The sequence below is a fragment of the Hyaena hyaena genome, unplaced genomic scaffold (assembly GCF_003009895.1).
Source record: "Hyaena hyaena isolate Hyena2069 unplaced genomic scaffold, ASM300989v1 scaffold_34, whole genome shotgun sequence".
In the NCBI taxonomy this organism is placed as follows: domain Eukaryota; kingdom Metazoa; phylum Chordata; class Mammalia; order Carnivora; family Hyaenidae; genus Hyaena; species Hyaena hyaena.
The window spans coordinates 4,652,136-4,675,747 of record NW_024080665.1 but is presented as its reverse complement, the minus strand read 5'-3'; the positions used below and the strand labels follow the sequence as shown (position 1 = coordinate 4,675,747).

Genomic DNA, 23,612 nt, shown 5'->3' with positions numbered 1-23,612 from the left:
GCTGTTCATTTGACTTCCTGCTTCAATACTAAGTATTAAACGATGAACGGAAGAGTCATATGGTTTTCTTTCTTTTTTTTTTTTTTCCCACTCCGGGAAGAAATTGCACTGCCTCCCCAAAGCAGTCTGGAAAACTGAACTAACTTGGTATAGTACATTAGTAAGTAAGAGACCGAATGGATTGATAGCCACTAAAACCTGGAGAGCAGCCTGGACCCTAAACAGGTGTTTCATATAAAGTAGACGACGTGTCAGGCAATTCCATGTTGTTTCTCTTAGGTTATGGAGGGGCTCTTCAAGACTGCAACAATGACAGTTCTTTCCATTTGTCCTGAAGATGTGGAACTCTGTCACAAATTCATAGCTCCTGGCCAAAAGGTAATTAGTTTTGTGGATAAAGTACAATACATCTCTTTAAATATATTAATTACATATAATGAATATAATTGCATTTAATAATTTTTTTCTTTTTTCTTACCAAGGACAAATTGGAACATATGCTAAAAAACAACTTTTTAATGTAAGTAGTTATACTTTCTCTGAACTTTGTTCATACTTTATCACAGTATTTATCGCATTCCATTAAATCTTTTTTTTTATATATCTTCTTATCACAAGGAAGGCCCAGTTTTTAAATATTTTTATAGCTCTTGTCTGGTTCCTAGGTGATAATCAGTGTTTCATGAATGAATAAATGAACAAATCATAGCAAGATAAATGAACACAGTAATTATTAACCATATTGATGCAATTCAAACTAATACTAACTTCAGTAATCGAAATTTGGCTCAATTAAAAAGCTTTTGTTTTAATTCCCATGTAATTAACATAGGGTATTATATCAGATTCAGGTGTACAATGTGATTCAACAATTCTATACATTATTTATTGCTTATCATGATAAGTGCAGTTTTAATCCCCATCGCCTATTTCACCCATTCCTTCCACCCACGTCCCCTCTGGTAGCCATCAGTTTGTTCTCTATAGTTAATAATCTGGGGGACTTTTTGGTCTGTTTTTTTCTTTGTTTTGTTTCTTAAGTTCTACATATAAGTGAAATCATATGGCATTTGTCTTTCTCTGACTTCTCTTATTATACTCTCCAGATTGATTCATGTTGTTGAAAATGGCAAGAGTCTGTTCCTTTTTTATGGCTGGATAATATTCCATTTTGTGTATATTGATACCACATCTTCTTTATCCATTCATCTATCAGTGGACATGCTTCCATAATTTGGCTATTGTAAATAGTGGTGCAGTAAACATAAGCATGCCTACATTGTTTCAAAATAGTCTTTTTGAATTTTGGGGGTAAATACCAAGTAGTGGAATTGCTGGATCATATGGTAGTTCTAGTTTTAATTTTTTCAGCAGCCTCCATGCTGTTTTCCACAGTGGCTGCACCATTTGCATTCCCACCAACAGTACACAAGCGTTCCTTTTTTTCCTCATCCTCACCAACACTTGTTTCCTGTGTTGTTGATTTTAGCCTTTCTGACTGGTGTGAGGTGATAATTGTGGTTTTAATTTGCATTTCTCTGATGATGAGTGATGTTGAGCATCTTTTCATGTGTCTGTTGGCCATCTGTCTGTATCTTCTTTGGAGAAATGTCTGTGTCTTCTGCCCATTTTTTAATTGGGTCGTTTGTTTTTTGGGTGTTGAGTTATTTCAGCTTTTTATATATTATAAATACTAACCCTTTATTGGATATGTCATTTGCAAATATCTTCTCCTATTCAGTACATTATCCTTTAGTTTTGTTGATTGTTTCCTTTGCTGTGCCAAAGCTTTTTATTTTTGTGTAGTTCAGTAGTTTATTTTTGCCTTTGTTTCCCTTGCCCCAGGAGACATATCTGAAAAAACATTGCTGTGGTTGAGGTCAGAGAAATTACTGCCTGTGCTCTCCTCTAGGAGTTTCATAGTTTCAGGTCGTGCATTTAGGTTCTTAATCTATCTTGATTTTTTTGTGTGTATGGTATAAGAATGTGGTCCTGTTTAATTCTTTTGCATGTAGGTGTCCACTTTCCCAACACCATTTGTTGAAGAGACTGCCTTTTTTCCGTTGGATTTTCTTGCCTCCTTTGCCAAAGATGATTTGACCATGCAATTATATGTTTATCTCTGGGCCCTCTATTCTGTTCCATTGATCTATCTGTCTATTTTTGTGCCAGTACCATATATTTTGATTACTGCAGCTTTGTAGTACATCTTGAAATCTAGGATTGTGATACTCCAGTTTTGTTCCTCTTTTTCAGGATGGCTTTGGCTATTTGGGGGCTTTTGTGGTTCTGTACAAATTTTAGAGTTGTTTGTTCTAGTCCTAGTCCTATAAGAAAATGCTATTGGTATTTTAATAGGGATTGAATTAAAATTGTAGATTGCTTTGGGTAGTATAGACATTTTAACAATATTTGTTTTTCTAATCTATGAACATGGACTATCTTTCCAATTGTGTCATCTAAAAGACCAACTTCTAAAATACATACATGTAATGTCTACCCATCAGTTTTACTATTTCAGTCTTCTTTTTATTTACCTTCAGTTGCTCTAATCTGATAATATATTTTAAACCTGTTTTTTAGCCACTTTTTTAAACCTAAAGACCTATGTTTTAACACATACATTTTTGCTTCATTTCCACTACAGTCCTATACAAGTAGCACTTGATATCGGACTGTGTATTCCACTAACCATACTAATCAGATAGGTTATTCCATTATACAGTTTATAAAATACATACTTGATGTGGAAAAAGAACAATAAGCAATCTCTTCATAAATAGTACAAATAATTTATATAAGACTCAGTATTCAGTGTATTTACAGTGTGTATAGGAGGTAAGTTTGATACTCAGAAGAATAGAAAATTGTTTCTGAATGTAAGTTGGTATCATTCTTCACTTGCTATCATTAGGTTTAGGAAGTTTTTGTTCTAAAAGAATAAAGAATTCAACCTGTCCAGGAGGATGGTAATAACAACTTGGCAGACTTGACTGAACTGAGAATTTCAGATATCAGTGTAGACCTTCAGGCTACAAGTTAAAAGTGATGAGTCGTTGAGCCTGAATGAATAGCAACGCAACAGATGTGAGATCAGAAAAAGAGGAAATAGGAGCCCTATGATAGAGAATCGAAAGGCAGTGGAGTACAACTAAAGGCTTTTGAGGTTTTTTCCTTTCACTTAAGTGTATATTGAGTATGTTAACTAACTGGAATATAAATGAAAACTTGACAGAAGGGGGAAAAAAAGTGTATTGAATATTTACAATGTACCAGGCTCGTTCTAAAATCTAAAACAACTGTCTTAAATCAGTGAACCAAACAGATAAAATTCCCTGCCTTCAGTGAGCTTACATTTCTGGGGAGGTGATAAGAAACAGGAAACAAGATAAATAAGTAAAACATACAGTCTGTGAGATTGAGTAGTACTAAGGGGGAAGAAACCCAGAGAAGAGAAAGAAGACAAAAGAGTGAAGAGATAGAAGTTATACTTAGTATGACAGAAAAGATCTCACTGAGATGATTTTTGAGTAAAGAGTTAAAGAAAGAAAGAGAACAAGCTATATGGATATGTGGGGAAAGAATATTCTAGGCAGAGAGATTAGGAAGTACAAAGGCCCTGAGGTTGAGGCATACCTGGTTTGTTCAAGTAATAGTGAGGAGTGGATATGGGAAAAGGATAATAGAAGACAAAGAAAGGTGGTGGGAGGTGGAAAAATCATGTACAGCATTTTAGGTCACTGTAAAGAGTTCGGGTTTTTGCTTGAGTAAGGTCAGGAAACCGTTGAAGGGCTCTGATAAGATCTGAGCTGGATTTAATAGGATCACTCTGGCTACTGGGCAAGAACAGGCTTTAGAGTGAGAACCAACATAAGAGTGAGGGCAGAAAACCAACTAGAAGATTATTAGAGTCATCTGGATGAGAGTAAATGATGGTTTGGACCATGTATTATACAGAGAAACAAAACCAACATGATGTATATATGTAAAGATTTATTTTTAAGGAATCATCTCATACAGTGTAGATGCTTGATGAGTTCAACATTTGTTGGAGTAGTTCAGCAAGCTACAGACTCAGGGAAGAGTTAGAGCTGGAGTCCAAGGGCATTCTGCTGGCAGAATTCCCTCTTTCTTGGAAGAGGCCAGTCATTTTGCTATTGAAGCCTCCATCTAATTGGATGTGGCTCACCCACACTGTGGAGGGTATTCTCCTTTACTCAGAGTCCACTGATTTAAATGTTAATCTCACCCAAAAACACCTTCACAGAAATATCCTGAATAATGTTTGACCAAATATCTGAGTACCATTGCTCAGCCAAGTTGACACATAAAATAACCATTATAGGCCAGAATGGTAGCAGTGGAGGTAGAGAGAAGTTGTTCTAGTCAAGATATATTTTAAAGATAGAGCAAACGAGGGGTGCCTGGGTGGCTCTGTCGGTTAAGCTTTTGACTTCAGCTCAGATCATGATCTCACAGTTAGTGAATTTGAGTCCTGCATCGGGCTCTGTGCTGACAGCTCAGAGCCTAGAGCTGCTTCAGATTCTGTGTCTCCCTCTCTCTGTCCCTCCCCTGCTCGTGCTCTGTCTCTCTCTCTCTCTCTCAAAAATAAATAAACATTAAAAAAATTTTTAAAGAAATAAATATATTTTAAAAGAGCAAACGGGATGTGCTGAGAGTATTTGGGAGACAGAAAAAAAGTCAAGAGTGACTTCAAGCCTTTTATCTTAAACACTTGTAAAATGGAGTTGCCATTAACTGAGACTGGGAAAGTTGTATCCCCCTTGGGGGAAGTTGGGAGGAGATATCAGGATCATCATCATCATCAGGTGTCATGTTAAGATTGAGATTCTTCTCCCTCTCTCTCTCTCTCTCTCTCACTCTCTCAGAAATAAATTTAAAAAAACATTAAAAAAAAATTGAGATTCTTTTCAGACATCCAGTTGTAGATGTTGCATAGGCAGTTTCAGTGTACAGATCTGGAGTTTACTGAAGACTTCTGAACTTTATATATTGATAAAAGTAGTAAGTAAGCAGGTAGGAAAGAATTAATTTGGGCATCCTAAGGAATCTGTGCTGGGGACAGAAAACCAGGGAGACATCTACTAAATAAGATCTAAGATAGAAAAAAAAAATCCACCTTTTATTGACTATTTGCTGTGTGCCAGACAGTGATAAACTTTACATACATTAGTAGTTCATTTTATCTTCACACCAACTCTGTGAGTAGTTATTATTGCCATTCTGTAGATGAAGAATCCACTCAAAGAGATTCGGCAAGTAGAAGATGAAATGGGGATTCAAACTCACTCGCCTGATTTCAGAGCTCATGCTTTCAACCACAGGGCTTCATGTTATTCGAAAGGCACTGGAATTAATGCTAGAGGAGCTGTAGTTCCCTGCTGTCCTTATGATCCTCGCGTATCACTTAACTTGTGCTTTGGGGTCCAGATCTGTAAAATACTGAGGTTGGGAAATGACCTCATGGGCTATGTCACATCAGTCATTGCCAGCATCATCCATTCCACAGCACAAATCATGGTTGTGGTTAAAATGTATATACCTGTGATGATTTGTGTAGTGTTTTCACCTCCATGTGATCAGGGGCTTGTTGATTTTATTTACTGTTACAACACCCCCCTCCCACCCCCGCTTGCTTAGTGCCTCTAACAGGAACTCAGTAAATATTGAATAACTGAATGAATGAGTAAATGGCATTTGAGCAGCAGTGAGGTTGAGAATATTCTTTTTTAGGCTAGGGTCCTCTCCCTGAGGTTTTTTTCTTGTTAACACATATCACTGTTTACTCTGGGCTGTGAACGCAATAAGCTCTATGGCTCAGAGGACCTGGATTCTAATTCTGGCTATACTTGTTATCAGCCATTAGTGAATGTGTTAGTATTTTTCAACAAATATTTATTGGCTGCCTGCTATGAGTTAGGCACTTTGCTAGTCAGTAATGATTCAGTAGTGAATACAGGCAACGATTGGTCCTTTTAGAGAATTTAAAATCTAGAGAAAATGATGAATGATTAACTATTTGCATGAATGATTATTTAATTACAGCTATGAATTTGATTAATAGTAAATCTTTAACCTTTTTGAACTTCCGTTCCCTCTTCTGTAAAGTAATAACTTGTCAATGTACCTGGGTGGCTCAGTCCGTGGAGCATCCAACTCTTGGTTTTAGCTGTGATCTCACAGTTCTTGGGTTCAAGCCCCACCTCAGTCTCCGTGCTGACACTATGGGACCTGCTAGGGATTCTTTCTCTGCTCCCTCACTCACCCTCTCTCTTTCTCAAAATAAATAGATAAACTTATAAAAAAAAAAAATTAGTAACTTGTCTATCATATTGTTTAAAGGATCAAATTACCATACTGCTTAAACAGTGTGCTAGACTAGATAATGTAAATAATAACTCCTGGTACAAAACATCTAAAAGTGCTTATTAAAATTTATTTAAAAAATTGTTAAGACATTATTGGGTTCACTAGAAAGTAAGAGAAGTTCCAGGAGCTAGAAATGAAAAGAAAACTGAACACCAGAGGGGTATACATAAATGACATGATGTAGAGGTTTCTCAAGGTGGAGTGTATGCTAAATGTAGGGGATGTTGCTAGCCTTTGAAACCAGGGATTTTAACAGCCATGAAAGGACATGAGAGTAGACCTAAGCATGATGAATTAGAATCAAGACACTCCCCAAAGTACACATACTCATGCACGCACACGCGCGTGCGCGCGCGCGCACGCACACACACACAAAATACCGTGTGACTTGTGTTCTTATGCATAAATCGATTTCATTGTATTTTTGGTTACTTGTTAGAGTTGTTTTCTAAGAAGATACATTATTTAGGGGCGCCTGGGTGGCTTTGTCGGTTAAGCGTCCGACTTTTGCTTAGGTCATGATCTCGCGGTTTGTGGGTTCGAGCCCCGCGTCGGGCTCTGTGCTGACTGCCAGCTCAGAGCCTGGAGCCTGTTTCAGAGTCTGTGACTCCCTCTCTCTCTGACCCTCCCCTGCTCACGCTGTCTCTCTCTCTCTCCTAGAAATAAATAAAAACCATTAAAAAAAACATATAAAAATTAAAAAAAAGAAGATACATTATTTAAAGGTCTTGTGTAGTAATTGAATTTAGCCTTTACCAAGAAGAAATAGAATTCATTTATTTTAAGCTTCGTTCATAGCAATAAGGATTTTTAAATATATAGTACTTACCATCTTTTGCTCTTCGTTATCTGTGAATTTGAGTCAAAGAATGCTAATAATTTTCTCTTAGCAGTTTTATTCCCAACAGCTTCAGAATAATTTTCTTCATTCATCAATAAAAACTTTAAATATGAAGGTAGTTTGATACTGCATCATACAATATCAGTGTGTCTGTTCCTTCTTTCCTCAAAGTACTTTAGAAATAGCTTTTGGGAAGAAGAAATATTATTCTCTGTATACAAAAAAAATTACTAGAGAGAGTTGATAAAAGCCATTAAGGATATCCAGTGTCAGAACTGTAATTTGAACTGAAAAGCTGTGCCTCAGCTTAAGGTGTGGGGGGATTGGGGCAGAAGATCCAGAATAGAGATACTTACACATAGAGTCATTTTGTGAAGTAAGGTAGCAGTAACATAGCACTGGCACCAAATCCCGGTGCTTCCCATTGGACTGCTTTTTTATTTCTCAGTATAAGGAGTAGATCATCTCAAGTAATTGGTGGAATAGAGGAGAATGTCTAAGCAGGAAAGAATTTTAGACAATCTAGTCCAATACCCTTATTTTATAAGTACAAATATTTAATGTTTTTACTGGTTGTATACAACATTACAAAAATGTATAAAATGTTTTCATTAAGGTAAAGCAATTTACATAGTAGCCAGTAAGTGGTAGAGTCAGAGGGAGAACTCCGAGCCCATGGTGTTTGTTTTGATTGAGCATAATTAAACTCCCCAGTGTTTTAGGCATTATCTTAGCAGTTACAAGTTTAGGCTCTGGAGTCAGCACATTAGCCTTACTACTTATTTGCATGGGTGATTTTTGGCAAGTTACTGTCTCCTCTAACCTTCTCTTTCCCTTCTGTAAAATACTCGTTTAAAAATTATTACTACCACCAACACCATCGCCATTTTCACCTTAGACATTACTTATTATGTAATACTAGATTTTAACTTGAATGAAGTTTTCATCTTGGAAAAATCACTCAAAACAGCTTTGGAAGCTTTATTTGTGCTCTATACACAACTCTTTCTAGTTAGTTACTAGAGAGGTATGATCTTCATTTTTCGTTCAGTGAGTAAGTTTGTGTTGAGTAAGTTACTTTTTGACCTCAAGGTCCTTCATAAAATTTGTGGATTTGGGGGTTTTGTTTGGTTTGTCTTGGGGTTTGGGGAGAGGTTTTGTGATGTCTTATTGTAGAATTTTGGTTTTTTGGTTTTTTTAATTTTTTTTTAATGTTTTATTTATTACTGAGAGACAGAGACAGCATGAGCAGGGGAGGGTCAGAGAGAGAGGGAGACATAGAATCTGAAGCAGGATTCAGGCTCTGAGCTAGCTGTCAGCACAGAGCCCAACGTGGGACTCGAACCCACAAGCGGTGAGATCATGACCTGAGCCGAAGTCAGATGCCCAACCGACTGAGCCACCTAGGCGCCCCTGTAGAATTTTGTTTTTAATTGTCCAAAGTACTGTTACAAACGGCATAGGGAAACTGACATTTTTGTTTATTAGTTAGGCCTAAATTGGTAGAACACTATAAAGGGGAAGCAGTATCTTGGGGAGTATCAAAATATATAAAAACTGTAAATGTAAATACACTTTGATCCAACAATTCCATTTTTTCCATATGCAAAATTAATATAGAATTAATGTAGAATCATTTGTAATTGATGTATGTGCTCATGATTTCTAATAGCAAAAGATTAGGAACAGCTGAAATGTCCATCAATAGATTAGTAGCTAAATGAACTGGGATACAGCCACAAAATGGAATATTATGTAATAATTCTAAAAAATGAAGAAGCTCTTTCTTTATATACAGATGTGGAAAGATCTGCATGGTATATGATTGAGAAAAAAAAGAGTGTTATGGCATGTATACTGTGGCTGCCTTCTGTTAAATAAGATTGTGTATTAATATTTGCTTATAGATATATAAAGCCCTGTGGAAAGATACACAAGAAACCAGCAAAAGTGTTTGTATGTCAGGAGAGGAGCCAGGTGGCTATGGAACAGGAGATGTACATTCTTTTGTACATACTGAATTTTTTTTTTTTTTACTATGTTCATATATTACCTATTAAGTTAAATTAAAACATGATTGGCTTGACTTGCTTTAGACCTGAGAGTTTCTTACTGAGGTTAACTAATGATATTTTTTCCTAAAGAATCTTACAGTTCTTACTATATATTACAAAGCCCTGACTATGGCCTGAAAGACTCCATAAGATCTGACCTCTGACTATCTTTCCTATCTAATTTCCTGACATTCCTCCCCTTGTTTAGTATTCTACAGGCACACTGACCTTTTTGATCCTTGAATGAGCCAAACTGTTCCTTCACTTAAGGCCTTTGTACTTACTGTTCCTTTTGCGTGGAATACTTCCCCTCAGATATTTGTATGGTTCATTTCCTTATGTCATGCAGGTCCCCAATTCAGTGAGTCTTTTCTTGGCCATCTTATCTAAAATAGCTCCCCCAAGAGGCATCTGGGTAGCTTAGTTGGTTAAGTGTCCAACTTCGGCTCAGGTCATGATCTCATGGTTCCTGAGTTTGAGCCTCATCAGGCTCTCTGCTGATAGCTCAGACTCTGGAGCCTGCTTCAGATTCTGTGTCTCCTTCACTCTCTGCCCCTCCCCTGCTCGCATTCTGTCTGTCTCTTTCTCTCTCTCAAAAATAGATAACATTAAAAAAATGTTGTTTAATAAGATAAAATAGCACCTCCAAACATCCTTTGTCTTCTTACCTTGCTTTATTTTTCTTCATAGCACCAATAGAGCCCTGGCATTATATTCTTTCTGTTTGTTTGTTTATCTTTCTCCCCACCCTCCATCCCCGTCACTCACCACAAACCACACACACACACACACACACACACACACACACGTGTACCCGCATGTGCGCGTGCACATACACATATGAATATCTGCTCTATAAAGGCTTTGTTTTTATTTACTGTTCCTCCAGTGCCTAGAATAATGCCTAGCACATAGTACGTTCTCATTAAATGTATATTGAATGAATGAATGAGTGAATGAATGATGACTATGGAAAAATGTTTGCTCTTTCATCCTCTATATTTCATACCTTTTATTAAGGCATTGGCATAGCATAAATTCAGAGAAAATCTTTACTTGTTTAAATGACTAGTTCCTCTGTGTACACTGCAAGTAGATCAGGAATAGGATTATTGAATGACTGTTTCTCTTCATACTGATCAGACTCTTCTATGATTAGATCAGCTTTAATTCCTGATTACTCAATGATGATTTAGTTTAATCATTCCTGATTACTCAATAACCACTTAGTACTCATTTGTGATCTCAAAGATTATATGGGAGTAGGACCTTTGTGGTTTTTCAGATGGACTAATTAACAGTATACCATTGTATTGACTTTTCTCTGCTTTTATCCTTTTCCTTTCCAGCATTTCTTATACTGAAGCAGTAGAGATCTTAAAGCAGGCATCTCAGAACTTCACCTTCACCCCAGAGGTAGTATTTTTATTTACCTTTATATTAGTATTTATACATATCTTCCTCTGCTCTTGCCCTTATCATATATCGTTAAGACTACTGGGACACCTGGCTGGCTCAGTCAGTAGAGCATGCAGCCCTTAATCTCAGGGTCATGAGTTCAAACTCTATGTTGAGCATAGAGCTTACTTTAAAAAAAAGAATTTTTTAAAATAATCTTATTTCTTTTACTAGCAGTGTTTAGTATTTGTTCATCTTTAGATAGCTTTTTTTGATGTTTGCTTAACCTTGTGAAATATTTAGAATAAATAATAATTTTGAAGTAGAATCATATCCTTTATAATTGTTGTGACTAAAGGATTCTAAAGAAGTTTCCCACATTTGGGAAGATGAAAATCCTTTAAGAGAATGGTAATGTGTTCAGAAAGGCCACATGATTTATCAGTGGGCATGCGCATATTGTGAGAGGCGAGTCCTTATTCCTATGCCAGAGCTTCTTTTCTATAATTAAGGTATTCGCAGACAAGCAGGAATAATATAATGTTAAGAATTACTGTAATAACTCTGTCTTCAAAGTATTCCATACACTGTTTCTATCCCCAGTTAAGTCAGATTCTCTTAGGAGTTATAGTAGTTATGCTTGTTATATTTATAATCAGTTAATTTGTATAATTTTTTATTTAATATTTGTCTCCTACCCTGGAAGCTTCTTGAAGTCGGGGACTCTATTTTTCTCACCACTCTATTCAGTATTTAGCATGGTACTGGGATTTAAATAGGCACATTAGTATTTGTTGAATGAAAAGATAAACAGTGTTATTAAATATTCACCAGAGCAACTGATATGTGAATTGACTCTTTTATTAAAAAAAATTCACTGAGATAAGCCATCTAGCCAGAGAAAGACAGAATATTAAGAATATTATCTTTCATCATTTAATTTCCTGTGACATAGGAACAGTAACCATAGAAGAAGCTCTAGGCAATATTAATAAAAGCCATGATTCTGAAGTCCGTTTTTACACACTGTGAGAAGTGTGCTTTATTTTCTTGCAGATGCTATTCATCTACTAAATGCCACTCCCCAAGATGGGGGACAGAAAGTATAGTCTTTATGTACTGGTTTCAGTTTTCATCCCTCCAAGCCTTCGGATGTTCTCATAACACACCTCTCTGGTTCACTTATCTGTGTAACCTCAGCAGACAGCTCTACACATCACTGATCCTCAGAGGAAGCCCTTGGAACTGATACAGGTTATTTTCGGGTACTGCATTGTGTATTTCAGCTCTGTCTTCTCCTTTGATAAGTTCTTTTTTCTCATTACAGTGGGGTGTTGATCTGCAAACTGAACATGAAAAGTACCTGGTGAAACACTGTGGCAACATACCAGTCTTCGTCATTAATTATCCATTAGCACTCAAGCCTTTCTACATGAGGGATAATGAAGATGGCCCTCAGCACACAGTAAGAAAAATCACTAAATAAATCAGGGTTGGTCATCTCAGAGTCTGGGTTTTTCCCTTGACTTAATTTCATTTATCTTCTGGTATATTTTACAGAATTACAGCCATCACTCTTTACATCTCTTAAAGTAATAAAATTCCTCAAAGGCACCTCTAAAAAAGTGTTCCTAAAGAAGATCTCATTGTTCTATAAACATATTTCCTCATTTCTGTCACATCGGATCCTTCTTAGGTTAGCAGATGCACATGTAAATGTGTTTTTGTTTTCTTTTGTTTTTTAAGTAATTGAGATGAAGTGGCCCAGAGCACTGTTGAACAATGCCAGGTCTGCTGTCAAGTGAAATACTGATAAGGAGACTGAGGGGCAGCGGGATGCAGCAAGAAAGGAAAGCAGAGGTGTGATGAGGCAGGGAGAGAGCTTGCTTGGCTGAGCAGGAGGCGCACAGTGCTCTGGCTCGGCTGCCACAGAGCAGTTGGGAGGCTGAGTCCCAAGGGATCCGTGAGAGCTGGGCGCATTCTCCTGGCCCTTCTCTTCTGAATCTCTCTTTGTCTGTCTTGTTCCTGTCTCTTTCTCTGCTTTTGCCGCTCCTATGCTCTGTCCTTTTTTGCACCCTTAACATACATCGCTTTCTTATTCTTCTAGTTTACTTTTTCCTTTTTTTCTTTTTTTGTTTCTTCTTCCCACTCCTACAAAATTATTCATACTATAAAATAAGAATATATTTTAATCCTTAAATACTTACTGAATAGTTAAATACTTAATATCATTAATGGTAAAAAGTCTGGGAGACAAATATGTTTAACTCACAAAAGGTCCCAAGACCTAAACTTTGCCATCTGGTGCTTTTCACTTGTCTCTGGATGAATACCAATAGAAAAATTAGATCAGGGCCCACGAGGGAATAAAATGCCTTCATCTTAGGAATACAAGGTTCTCTCTTTGAATATATTACCTGTTTTCTCTATATGTTATGGTATTACTAAAACAGCATTAGCCATCAATTAATAGATTCCTGTAAGGCAACACTACATCTCATCTCTAACTTGCCAAGAAACTTCCTGTTTCTCCCATTTTACAGATGAGAAGCTGGGGTTCAGACACATGGATTGCCTCCCCAAGCCTGCATAGGTAGTGAATGACAGCCTTGGTGATCAGACCTGACACCCTCTGGCTCTGAAGTCTTTCTTCTTTTCCACGGTCATTCTACCTCAAAGTCATAAAGTTACATTGATTACGCATCCCACCTTTTCATACAATGTTATCCAAAACCAGTGAGTGCACAGTTGATTTATGATTCTTATTTTCTCTTCTCCCTACCAACCTCTGGTATAACTGATTATGAGAAAAGAATTGGCTGAAAAGTTAGCCCCCAAAAATAGGAGAGACTAGGACATAGATTATCCAATCCTAAAATATTCAGTATTGACCCTGTATCACAAAACACAGCTGTGTCCAAATGCCTTGGCTTTTTTATCCCTCTATCCCATACTGCTTCCACTCCCTCATCCCCTGCCCGCCACATGCACACACCGGGTAGTGTTGGCATGTAATTTCCTGACGGCACTTCTCAGACATTCAGTTTTGCACTTCTTAAATACTCCTTCTCTCTATGTTAATTGTGTGGCATGGTGACAGCTGGTGACTACTCTTGTTGCAGTGAGCATTGAGTGATGTATAGAACTGTTGAGTCACTGTTGTCCACCTGAAACGAATACATTGTATGTCAGCTATACTTCAGTGATTTAAAAATCAATCAATTAATTAAAAGCTTTTTAATTAATAACTCTGCCACTTTATAGGCTTTCCTGGGCTACCCAGCCACCTTGAGCTTTCCTCTTTTGGATTTCTGTAGCATGTAAAGAAAGTAAAACTGGTAGCATTGTGTCTGTGTTGTGTACTCTGTATTGGTTTTGCTTTCTCAAATGAAACTCTCCTTCAGGATGGGAATAAGTTTTTTATAGCCACCATGGCTTCTACTGCTCACATCTCATTCCCTCTATTGTGACTTCCACCCATCATACCACTAAAGCAGCTTTTTCTAGGGTCAGTAATAACTGTCATGTTATTAAATCCAGTAGACTTTAAAAGTCTTAACTTTTACTTTAGCTCTTGGTATTACTCAGCACTGATGACTTTCTTATTTTGAAAACTTTCTTCTCCCTTGGCTCCTGTGACACTGCATTCTGTTCTCGTGGTTTATTCTTTCTCAGTCTCTTATATACATTTGTCCTCTTCTATCGATCCAGTGGGATTGGGATTCCTCAAGGCTCTATAATAGGTCTTTTCTTTCCTCAGGTGATTTCATCTGTACTCACTGCTTAATATTTATTTGCAGACAACTCAGAGACAATCCTGTCTCTAATCCATACTTCTGCTCTGAGCTCTCACTGCCATTTATATATCTCAAAGGCGTCTCAGCAAATATAAAACTGACCCATGACTTCTACTCTTCTCCCCTCCTCCTGCCAAATTTGATCTTCTTTCAGTGTCCCCTGTCCATCTAATTGTGCAAGCCATATACTAGCCTCATCTTTGAAATCTTCCTCACTTCCCATATTCAAGCTGTTACAAAGTTGTCATTTTTATACTTCTAAATAAATCTCAAATCCATCCACTTTTCCTCATTTCCACTTTTACCTTTTTAGATTAAGATACCATCATCTCTTGCCTGGTGTATTTCAGTGGCTTCCTGACTGCTCCTGTGTCCACTCTTTCCTCCTGTGAGTCAGTTCTCCCCACTTCAGTGTAGGCTTTTAGAAAATGTGAATCTGGTCATGTCATCTCCCCTCTTAAAACCATTCAGTGGCCTCCCATTGCTTTTAGTACTGAAGTTAGAATCCTTCCTTTGTCCTCTAGCTAGGCCCCAGTATCCTCAGGCTGCTCCGGCCTCTCTTGCCTGGTGTACTGTGCTGCTCCCCTTTGCTGTTTCTGCTACATTCACATCACCCTTCCATGTTTTCAGACAGGCACTGCTTTCTTTCATCATAGTATCTTTGCACACTATGTTCCCTGAGTCTAGAGCAATCTTCTTTACCTAAGTAATTTTTCTGTTTCTCCAAGTCTCTACTCAGTCGTCATTTCCCCAGAGAAACCTTCCATGACCCTCCAGACTGAGTCAGAGACCACCATCAGGCACTACAGTGGTACCAGGTTAAATTTCAGACCCAGAGCTATTAACTCTTAATCATCATAGTCATTAATACAGTTGTAATTTTACATTTATGTTTATGACTGTTTAATTAACAGCTCTTTTTTATGCCACGCGGTCCTCCTTTTCACTCATCATTGGGTCCATAGTGCCTCTCATAATGCCTGGGACACCACAGACACTTAGTATCTACTTGGTGATAGATTGGGTCTTGGGCAGATGGATGAATTGAACCCAGCACAGTTGTAGACGCACGGTGGAGAAGTAGTGAGTGAGTGACTTGATTTGCTAAGGAAATTTCTGGGAAACCAAAGAACAGTTTTTCTCTAAATCTCTAGAGTGATGGTGACATTGTACAAAGGAAAGTCTGGTGGCTTTAGAATCACTCTTGGGTTCAAGTCTTAGGTCTGTGTGTAATAGACCATGTGATCTTAAATAAACCACCTAATTTCTTTGATTCTTAGTTTCCCAGTCCATAAAAAATAAGATGGTAATCTTATTCCAGCCTTGTGAAGATTAAATTAGATAATCTAAGAAAAATATCTAGCATGGTGTTTGGGGTAGCAGGTAGTAGACAAGTGCAAAGCTCTCTTTCCTTCTAAATTTTGATAAAATCTTTATTGTGATAAAGCACAGTAATGTTAAAATATGTATTTTGCAACATCAAACATGCTCTTACACAAGATTCCTCAAAAGTCCATTCTCTCATAGACTGCAGTCACGAACGTTTCTTCCCTTATGACAAGTCTCTAGTAATGTGCCTCAGTTTGAAGACTGAAAGCATTATAATGGTAGTTCAGTGTACCTATATAGTTTATACCATGCTATAATATTTAGCTTCCCAGAGCTAAATTATTAAAGCATAATTTATTTAAACTATGTATATTAGACATAGATTATAACATTGATTTATTAACATCCTGGATTTCAACCCACTTGTATAGGGTGCCTGCTTTCATCCCTGCTTTGTTTTTTTTTTCACTGGTGAATGAACAGGCTTTGGGCCAAATAACTAAGTTCTGTGTTTCTTTTAGTAAGGCTATAATAACGGCTTGCAAGAGTTTTTGCAATGGGTGTGATGCAATCTAAAAAATTCAGACATGCATGTTTCATAGGTGCCGTCCTTGGGGAATCAAAAGTGAAGGATAGAGAAATGTTTACTCTATACCTGTAATGCCTGACCAGAGGTCAGAAATAGTAAAATTGTGTATTTTTCCAGCTGTTGTTCCTTTTTCTTTCTTTCCACCCTTTCCCCTTTCCAAAAAACAATAAATGAAGATATGCATTATTATAATGAAAAGTGCACTGGACTAAGGAGTTAATAGTGCTGAGTTTGAAATCCAGCTCTCTTACTAGTTAGCTGCATGACCTCAGTCAGCTGTCTCCAGTTTATGAGCCTTAGTTTCTCCCTCTGTAAAATCAGAGAATTGGATCAGATAGATGACCTCCATGGCACTAAACAGCTTTTAAGATTATCTATTTTCAAGTACTGTAAGTTTTCTCCCATTTGGATATATAAGACTAACATGCAAATTAGTAAATATATTTGCTAATTTGAAGGACACAGATCATGGGCCTAAATAAAACAAATCTAAGCAAACATGCAAAATACCATATTTCCCTGGGTCTGGGTCCCTAAGTAAGTCCTCCACAGACCAATCCCAAGTATTCAGTTAGGGAAATGGCTTTTCAGAGAAGAAGATCTGGTCATTCCAGCCACTGTGATCAGGAGAAAGTGACTACCCAACAGTCCCTGATGAGATGCCACCATCACCAACCAATGTTCTAATTTTTTAAATTGTATCAGTGTTACTTAGCAAATCATAAAAGTTTAAGCATTAGTGGGCATTCAGTACACACTGCGAAGTTGACTTGGAAGGCATAATAGTCAACCTAAGGGTATGTAATGAATTTCCCTGGCTGGTGCTAATTAACCAACCTCTGTCAAACCAATAGAAATCGTGATTGAAGGGAGTGGCTAACTTTCCCCACACCTGGGACTAATGACCATTCAGGTATTTATGTCACGAGTTGAAAGTGTGCATTGTAATACATCTAAAATGTTCCCCAACTAGCTAGCCATTTACTAGCAAAAGCCCGTTTTTGTCCATTGCTACCTGCAGCCCATTTGAATCTTTACACTATCTAGTCTGGAAGGCCCTCTTTCCTACCTGCACCTCATTGGTTTTAGGGCAAAATACTGTCAGCAGTGAGAGCAAAAGCTCATAGAGGCTGAAACCACAAACAGATTTCCTGTGGTTTATGGAACATTCTTCTTCTCTTGATAATACGTAATCTTTCCCCATTGTTGGTAGCAGACTATGAGAAACTGAGTAGGGAGGTGTTCAGTTTGTGTTTTTCATTATTAGTTAAAAATACTGAGGTAAGAAGAAAGGTATTAGAGGAAGGGATATTAAACTTTTTCCCCCCGTCTCTGAAATTAGCATAGAAAAGGTAATGTATTAAAGGCCTTGTTCCTGTCTAGCCTGTTTGGTTTTTAATTCAAGGTCTGCATTTTATTTTTAGTATATTGATTGAAATCAAAGAGTAAGAGTCAAAGGGAGCTTCATAAATAGAGACCAGGGCTTGTTGAACTTAAACACCAGCACAAACTATTTCTAGACCTGTACTGGCACAACTGTGGGACTTAAACCAAATAAAAACTCATGGATGGTGGAGGAAGATGTGCCCAGCAGCATTCTGGCCTCAAAGATGTGTCCAAAGTGGAATACGTGTTGTTTAAGACTAAGGAAGTTAGTGAAGAATGTAGTACAATTATTTGTAGCCTTCATTGTTATCACATAGGAGAGTGAAAGTTCAGCACAACTAAAATCTTTCCACTTCTTTCAAGTTTGCCGAAGGTGCATAGTAACACAAGTGCAGCTGTAGAAGTGCTCAGACTTGGTCAAATTTGTGAATTCAGAGGACATTCTACTGTGTAGCCTGTGAATTTTCACTTTCCCTAACGAAGGGCGGGATTGCTCAGCCCCAGCTCTGTAAGCGAGCCTCAGTCTCCCATAAACCACAGACATGCCAGCCCATAAGGGCGAATTGTAATCACCAGCTAATGTTCTAGGTAACTTGCTTGTTTCCAGCCTGTTTGGACTCTAACCCCCTACCACCCATCACTTGACAAACCCACGGCCAAGTTTTTCTCATTAGTCCTTAAGACGTTTGTGTGATTCCCTCCATGTTTTATAGTCTGTGCACCATTGTGTCATGATTTGTATTATATCCACTGGATCCCTAAAAAGACTGGTAGTTTCTATAGTAAGTAGCTCAGTAGTTACCAGGGGGAGACACAAGGTGGAAGAATGCTTCTGGGATTGTCAGTCCTAAGTATAAAAGGTATGGAAATTTGAAGGAGTTGTGTTAATAACTTTAGGGAATGTAGTATTTTTTATATCATATCAGAAGGAAGTGCAGCTCTATGTATACCAAATGTAAATGTCTTTATAGTAGAGGAATACTTTGCTATGTTATAGCTTCTCAGAAAGTGTGCAGACTCTCTAGAGAGATAGAGAATATCATTATAAAAGGAAAGCAGGAAGTATAATAATCTGACAGGGTCAACAGGAAAGTAAACCTAAAGAAAAAGAGAAGAGAAAAAGGTTATATGGAGGAAGAAGAAAGAACAAGGCCTTTGTGTGTCTTTCTTCACAAAGTGATAAATCTGTCCTTGATAAAAAAGAAACAGTACCCTTTGGTCTTTGCACATCCATGAGCCATTGTGAAGGAATGCCTTACTCAAAAGATATATCTCTCTTAAGAGGAGAAGCAGTTTTATTCTTTGTCAAGAAAACATACGTGAAATTCATCCACCTGAAGGTATGAATTTTCAGACCATCCAAAGAACAGAGATAGATGATATATGTAATTCCTTCTGCATGTCACAAAATTAGGAGTGATAATGAGGCTTGATCCAGAGGTCTTATAAAATTTTTATTTAGTTAAATAGACTATTTTGTTAAGTTCTTCCCTATTCTGGTAAGTTCTTTCCTTTTCGTGATAAGTTCCTCTCCCAGAGTAGAGAGGAAGAAAATAGGAGAACAGCTCTTCTGACATAATTGTAGCCAACAACGAGGATTTGGTTGGGAGAGTAGAAGTGGAAAGTGGGGGAGAGGGGAGGAAACAAGGCAAACTGTTCTACTACATATAGGTAGTTGCCACTTCTCCCGAGATTGTACCTCCCTGCTCCATTGGCATGAGTTGAGTGACTTGCATGTGACTTGTATTGGCCAAAGAAATCGTGAGCAAATGTGATCTACATGCATTATTCCTGGGCAAATGCTTTAATACATAGTTGTCTGTGCTCTTTTTTTCCAACTGCTCAGTCAGCAGTACCTCATAAAGAGGCTTTTTTTTTTCTTATCAGCTTCAAGCCAGGATGGCCATGTAGGATAAGTTTAAAAAAGCCAATTCACTGTTGGAAAGCAGTGGTTCTCAGTCAGGTGTTATTTTATGTCGTCTCCCCACTCCCAACCCCCTACTCCCATGCAGAAGACATTTAGCAATGTCTGGCGACATTTCTGGTTGTCAGAACTAGGGCAGTGCCCCTGGCATCTGGTGGGGAGAGAGCAGTTATATCCCATAATGCACAGGACAGACCTTCACAGTAAAATTACCTGGCCAGAAATATCACTAATGCTGAGATTGAGAAGCCCTGTTGTAAGTTTCTGGGATTGTTTATTACTAGGTTATTAAGTAGCATAATCTAACTACTTATAGACTACTACAGCAACTACCACATTAATTTTATAATAGCTAATGTGGAAATAACTGGGTCTAACCAGTCAGATGCCTCTTTTATTAGGAAGACAGATTTAAATGAAATCCAGGGGGAAAAATGTAGATTTTGTACTGTGGCATACGATTTTGAAGGTGGTTCAAAAGATTCAGAAGCTACCGGTTCTACAACTATTACTGTGCAGTTGCAAATATCCTAGATAAACAAAAATAACAGAAAGGTCTAAAACCAGTATAGTTTCTCCAGTGAACTCAAATATTAAAATAAAGGAGATTTTAAATCAAAGATAAATATGTATCTTTCATGGTCCTCTAAAAAAATATTGAAAAAACTAAGGTTCAAAACTAACATAATTGAGACCTACAGAACGTGCTAAGATTTCCAAAGGTTTTTTTTTTTTTTAACTTGTTCTAGTTGCATTAGCAGCAAGACCAAGCAAGAAATGGGTCTCTTGTTCGATTCTTATGAATGGATAGAAAAAGCAGAATAACTCCTTCCCTCATCCCTGGCCACCAACCCCAGCCAGACTCTAATTTCCTGTTCTTCCATGGTAGCTAATTCTCCAGCATCTTTTTTTTTTTTTTTGGCAGTAGACCTTTATAGCTCTGGCTTTTAAAAGCTTTGCCTACACTTAAAGTAGCAGAAGCAATTATTGCTTACCTTTGTGGCTTGGAATTGCCTCAACTTCAGAACCTTGGGGAGAGAAGTGGGTGGTTCAGTTGGTTGAGTTTACGAGTCTTGATTTTGGCTCAGGTCATGATCTCACGGTTCATGGGATCAGTCCCCACATTGGGCTCCATGCTGACAGCACAGACCCTGCTTGGGATTCTCTTTCCCTCTCTCTCTGCCCCTCTCCTACTTGCTTGCACACATGCACACACTCATTCTCTCTCTCAAAATAAATAAATAAACTTAAAAATAAAAAACAAAACCCTTGGAAATAGATTTTAGATATACCTGTCCTGTCTTAGTAGTCAGAACTACCCAAAGATGGAATGCTGTATTTCAGGGGTAGTGGTTCTCAGTCTTTAAATATTTTTTTTTAATATTTTTATTTATTTCTAGGAGAGAGAGGGAGAGAGAGACAGCGTGAGCAGGGGAGGGTCAGAGAGAGGGAGACACAGACTCTGAAATAGGCTCCAGGCTCCGAGCTGGCAGTCAGTACAGAGCCCAACGCGGGGCTAGAACCCACGAACCGCGAGATCATGACCTAAGCGAAAGTCAGACCCTTAACCGACTAAGCCACCCAGGCACCCCAGTCTTTAAATATTTTAAAAAAAGACCAGAGAGCCACTATGTTGTCTCTTCTTTTCTAATCTTGATCACCTGTAAGTCTAAATTTAAAACTCTGTATTAAAGTTAACAAATTTTGGGGGTGGCTGGATGGCCCAGTCGGTTAAGCATCCAACTCACTTTCAGCTCAGGTCATGATCTCATGGTCTGTGGGTTCGAGCCTTGCATCGGGTTCCATGCTGACAACACAGAGCCTGCTTGAGATTCCCTCTCACTCTCCCTGTATCACTGCCCCTCCCCTGTTCTTACTCTCTCTGCCCCTCCCCTGTTCTCTCTCTCTTTCTCTCAAATAAATACACCTAGAAAAATAAAGTTAACAAATTTTTGAACACGTGTGTCTCAACCTCTAGCATATTTTAGCCATGTCTAAAAGCAGGATACTAAGAAATAAAGATACCAGTCCTTCAGTGGCCATAAAAACTCCCTTGAAACTTCTCCTTTCTCTAAGAACAGGAAGGGCAACTGCAGGGTCCTGGTTGGAGTCCAACTCTATTAACTACATAGCCCATGAGAATTTACTCTAAGGCTGTCTTGTCCACCTGTCCAAAGTTGTGTGTTTCATTACCTGTCATCGTGTATGAGTCACCAAATCCACATTCTGAATTACCTGCTTGGTGGTTGTTCTCCCCCCAAGTTCACAGAAGAATTACTAAGATGTGGTCAGTAAGCAGTGGTAGTGTGACAAAAATCTGTCTTCCCACAAGCTTATTGAGTGGTAGGAAGTTTAGTAAAGGTAAACGCCATTAGTGAATTTCTTTTCTCTCTCATTCTCATTCAGCCAAGTGAAGAAAATTATACCTGATGTTTTTCTCTTTTAACCATATTAATGAGGATGAGACATACATTATTTGGGGCACATTCTTGAATTATTACATTCTTTATTAATCTCAATTATTTATAAAGGATATCTCAGTTCAAAGTTCTGAAATCAGGGGCACACGGGTGGCTCCGTCAGTTAAGCATCCAATTCTTGATCTGAGCTCAGGTCTTGATCTCAGGGTCATGGGTTTAAGCCCTGCATTGGTCTTCATGCTGGGTGTGAAGTCTACTTAGAAGAAAAAAAAAAGTTCTGAAATCAGAACAGGGTGGTGGCTTAATAGTACAGTAAGGTAGAGTTTAAGAAAAGAGTTTAATATAATGTGACATTTAAAGATTAAGATGTAAGGGGTACCTTACTGGCTAAGTCAGTAGAGCATGTGACTCTTAACCTTGGGGTCATGAGTTCAAGCCCCAATTGGGTATAGAGTTTACTTTAAAATAATAATAATAATAATAATTGAAGATTGAAATGTGTTTTATGAGTTCCTAATTTTTCATTTGTTGCATACTTTTTTAGTTTTGTGCCTTCAGATTCTTGGTCCTAATAATGCTTACCTGCCCCACAAAAAAGAATTACCAAGTCACAAAACAATATTGATAGCAAACATTATCAAAAATTAAGTATTACTAGTGATTGAAGAAATACAAATTAAAATATGAAGCTACCATTTTCCCCTATTAAGTTTTTTGTTATTTTCTTACTATAAAAGTGTAACACATCCTCATTGTAGAAAATAAATAACAGAGAAAAGAAGAAATTACAGTGGCAACATAATTACATCTCATTGTAGATGCCAGTCTTTTTTACCTAATCATTGGGGCATCTGGGGTGGCTCAGTCGGGTAGGCATCCGATTTCAGCTCAGATCATGATCTTGCGGTTCCTGGGTTTGAGCCCCGCATCAGGCTCTGTGCTGATAGCTGGCTCAGAGCCTGGAGCCTGCTTCAGACTCTAAGTCTCCCTCTCTTTCTGACCCTCCCCTGCTCACGCTGTCTCTCTCTCAGAAATAAATAAAACATTAAAAATAGTAATAATAAGATTTACCTAGTCATCATCTTCTGTTGACATACGCTTGAATTTTTATTGTAAGTAATACTGCAACGGACACCCTATGCAATAATCTTTTCTGTTCTTTTTCTTTTTTTCTGGTTGTTTGGTTTGTTTGTTTGCTTGCTTGTTTTTGCATCTCTGGTTATTTTCTTAAGACTCGTTCCATTGCCAGGTCACAGCATATGGATGGTTAAGGCTTTTGATCATCTTCTCTCGAGTTACTAACCAGAAAGGTTTTGTCACTCGTGGGAGAGTGGTGGCTTACGTGTCTTCTTATCCATGCTGTTTATGTTGGGTTTTTTGCCTTCACATTTTGATAACTCCAAAATCCTATCTCATTGTTTCAGTTTTTACTTCTTTGATTAATCATTAGAACATTTTTGGGGCACCTGGGTGGCTCAGTGGGT

General features: G+C 37.9%; 1 protein-coding gene across 6 annotated transcripts in view; it reads left to right on the top strand.

Annotated features, from left to right (window-relative positions):
• NARS2 (asparaginyl-tRNA synthetase 2, mitochondrial) overlaps positions 1 to 23,612 on the top strand; it is a 130,045-nt gene that overhangs the window by 95,964 nt on the left and 10,469 nt on the right. For 5 of the 6 annotated variants that reach the window (XM_039228760.1, XM_039228759.1, XM_039228761.1 and 2 more), the window contains 4 exons: positions 280 to 378; positions 483 to 520; positions 10,635 to 10,701; positions 12,011 to 12,148. In XM_039228760.1, the coding sequence (XP_039084691.1) occupies positions 280 to 378; positions 483 to 520; positions 10,635 to 10,701; positions 12,011 to 12,148 (342 nt within the window). Of the gene's footprint in view, positions 1 to 279; positions 379 to 482; positions 521 to 10,634; positions 10,702 to 12,010; positions 12,149 to 13,226; positions 13,420 to 23,612 lie in introns of all 6 variants that reach the window. The other variant, XR_005527790.1, reaches the window with a different exon arrangement.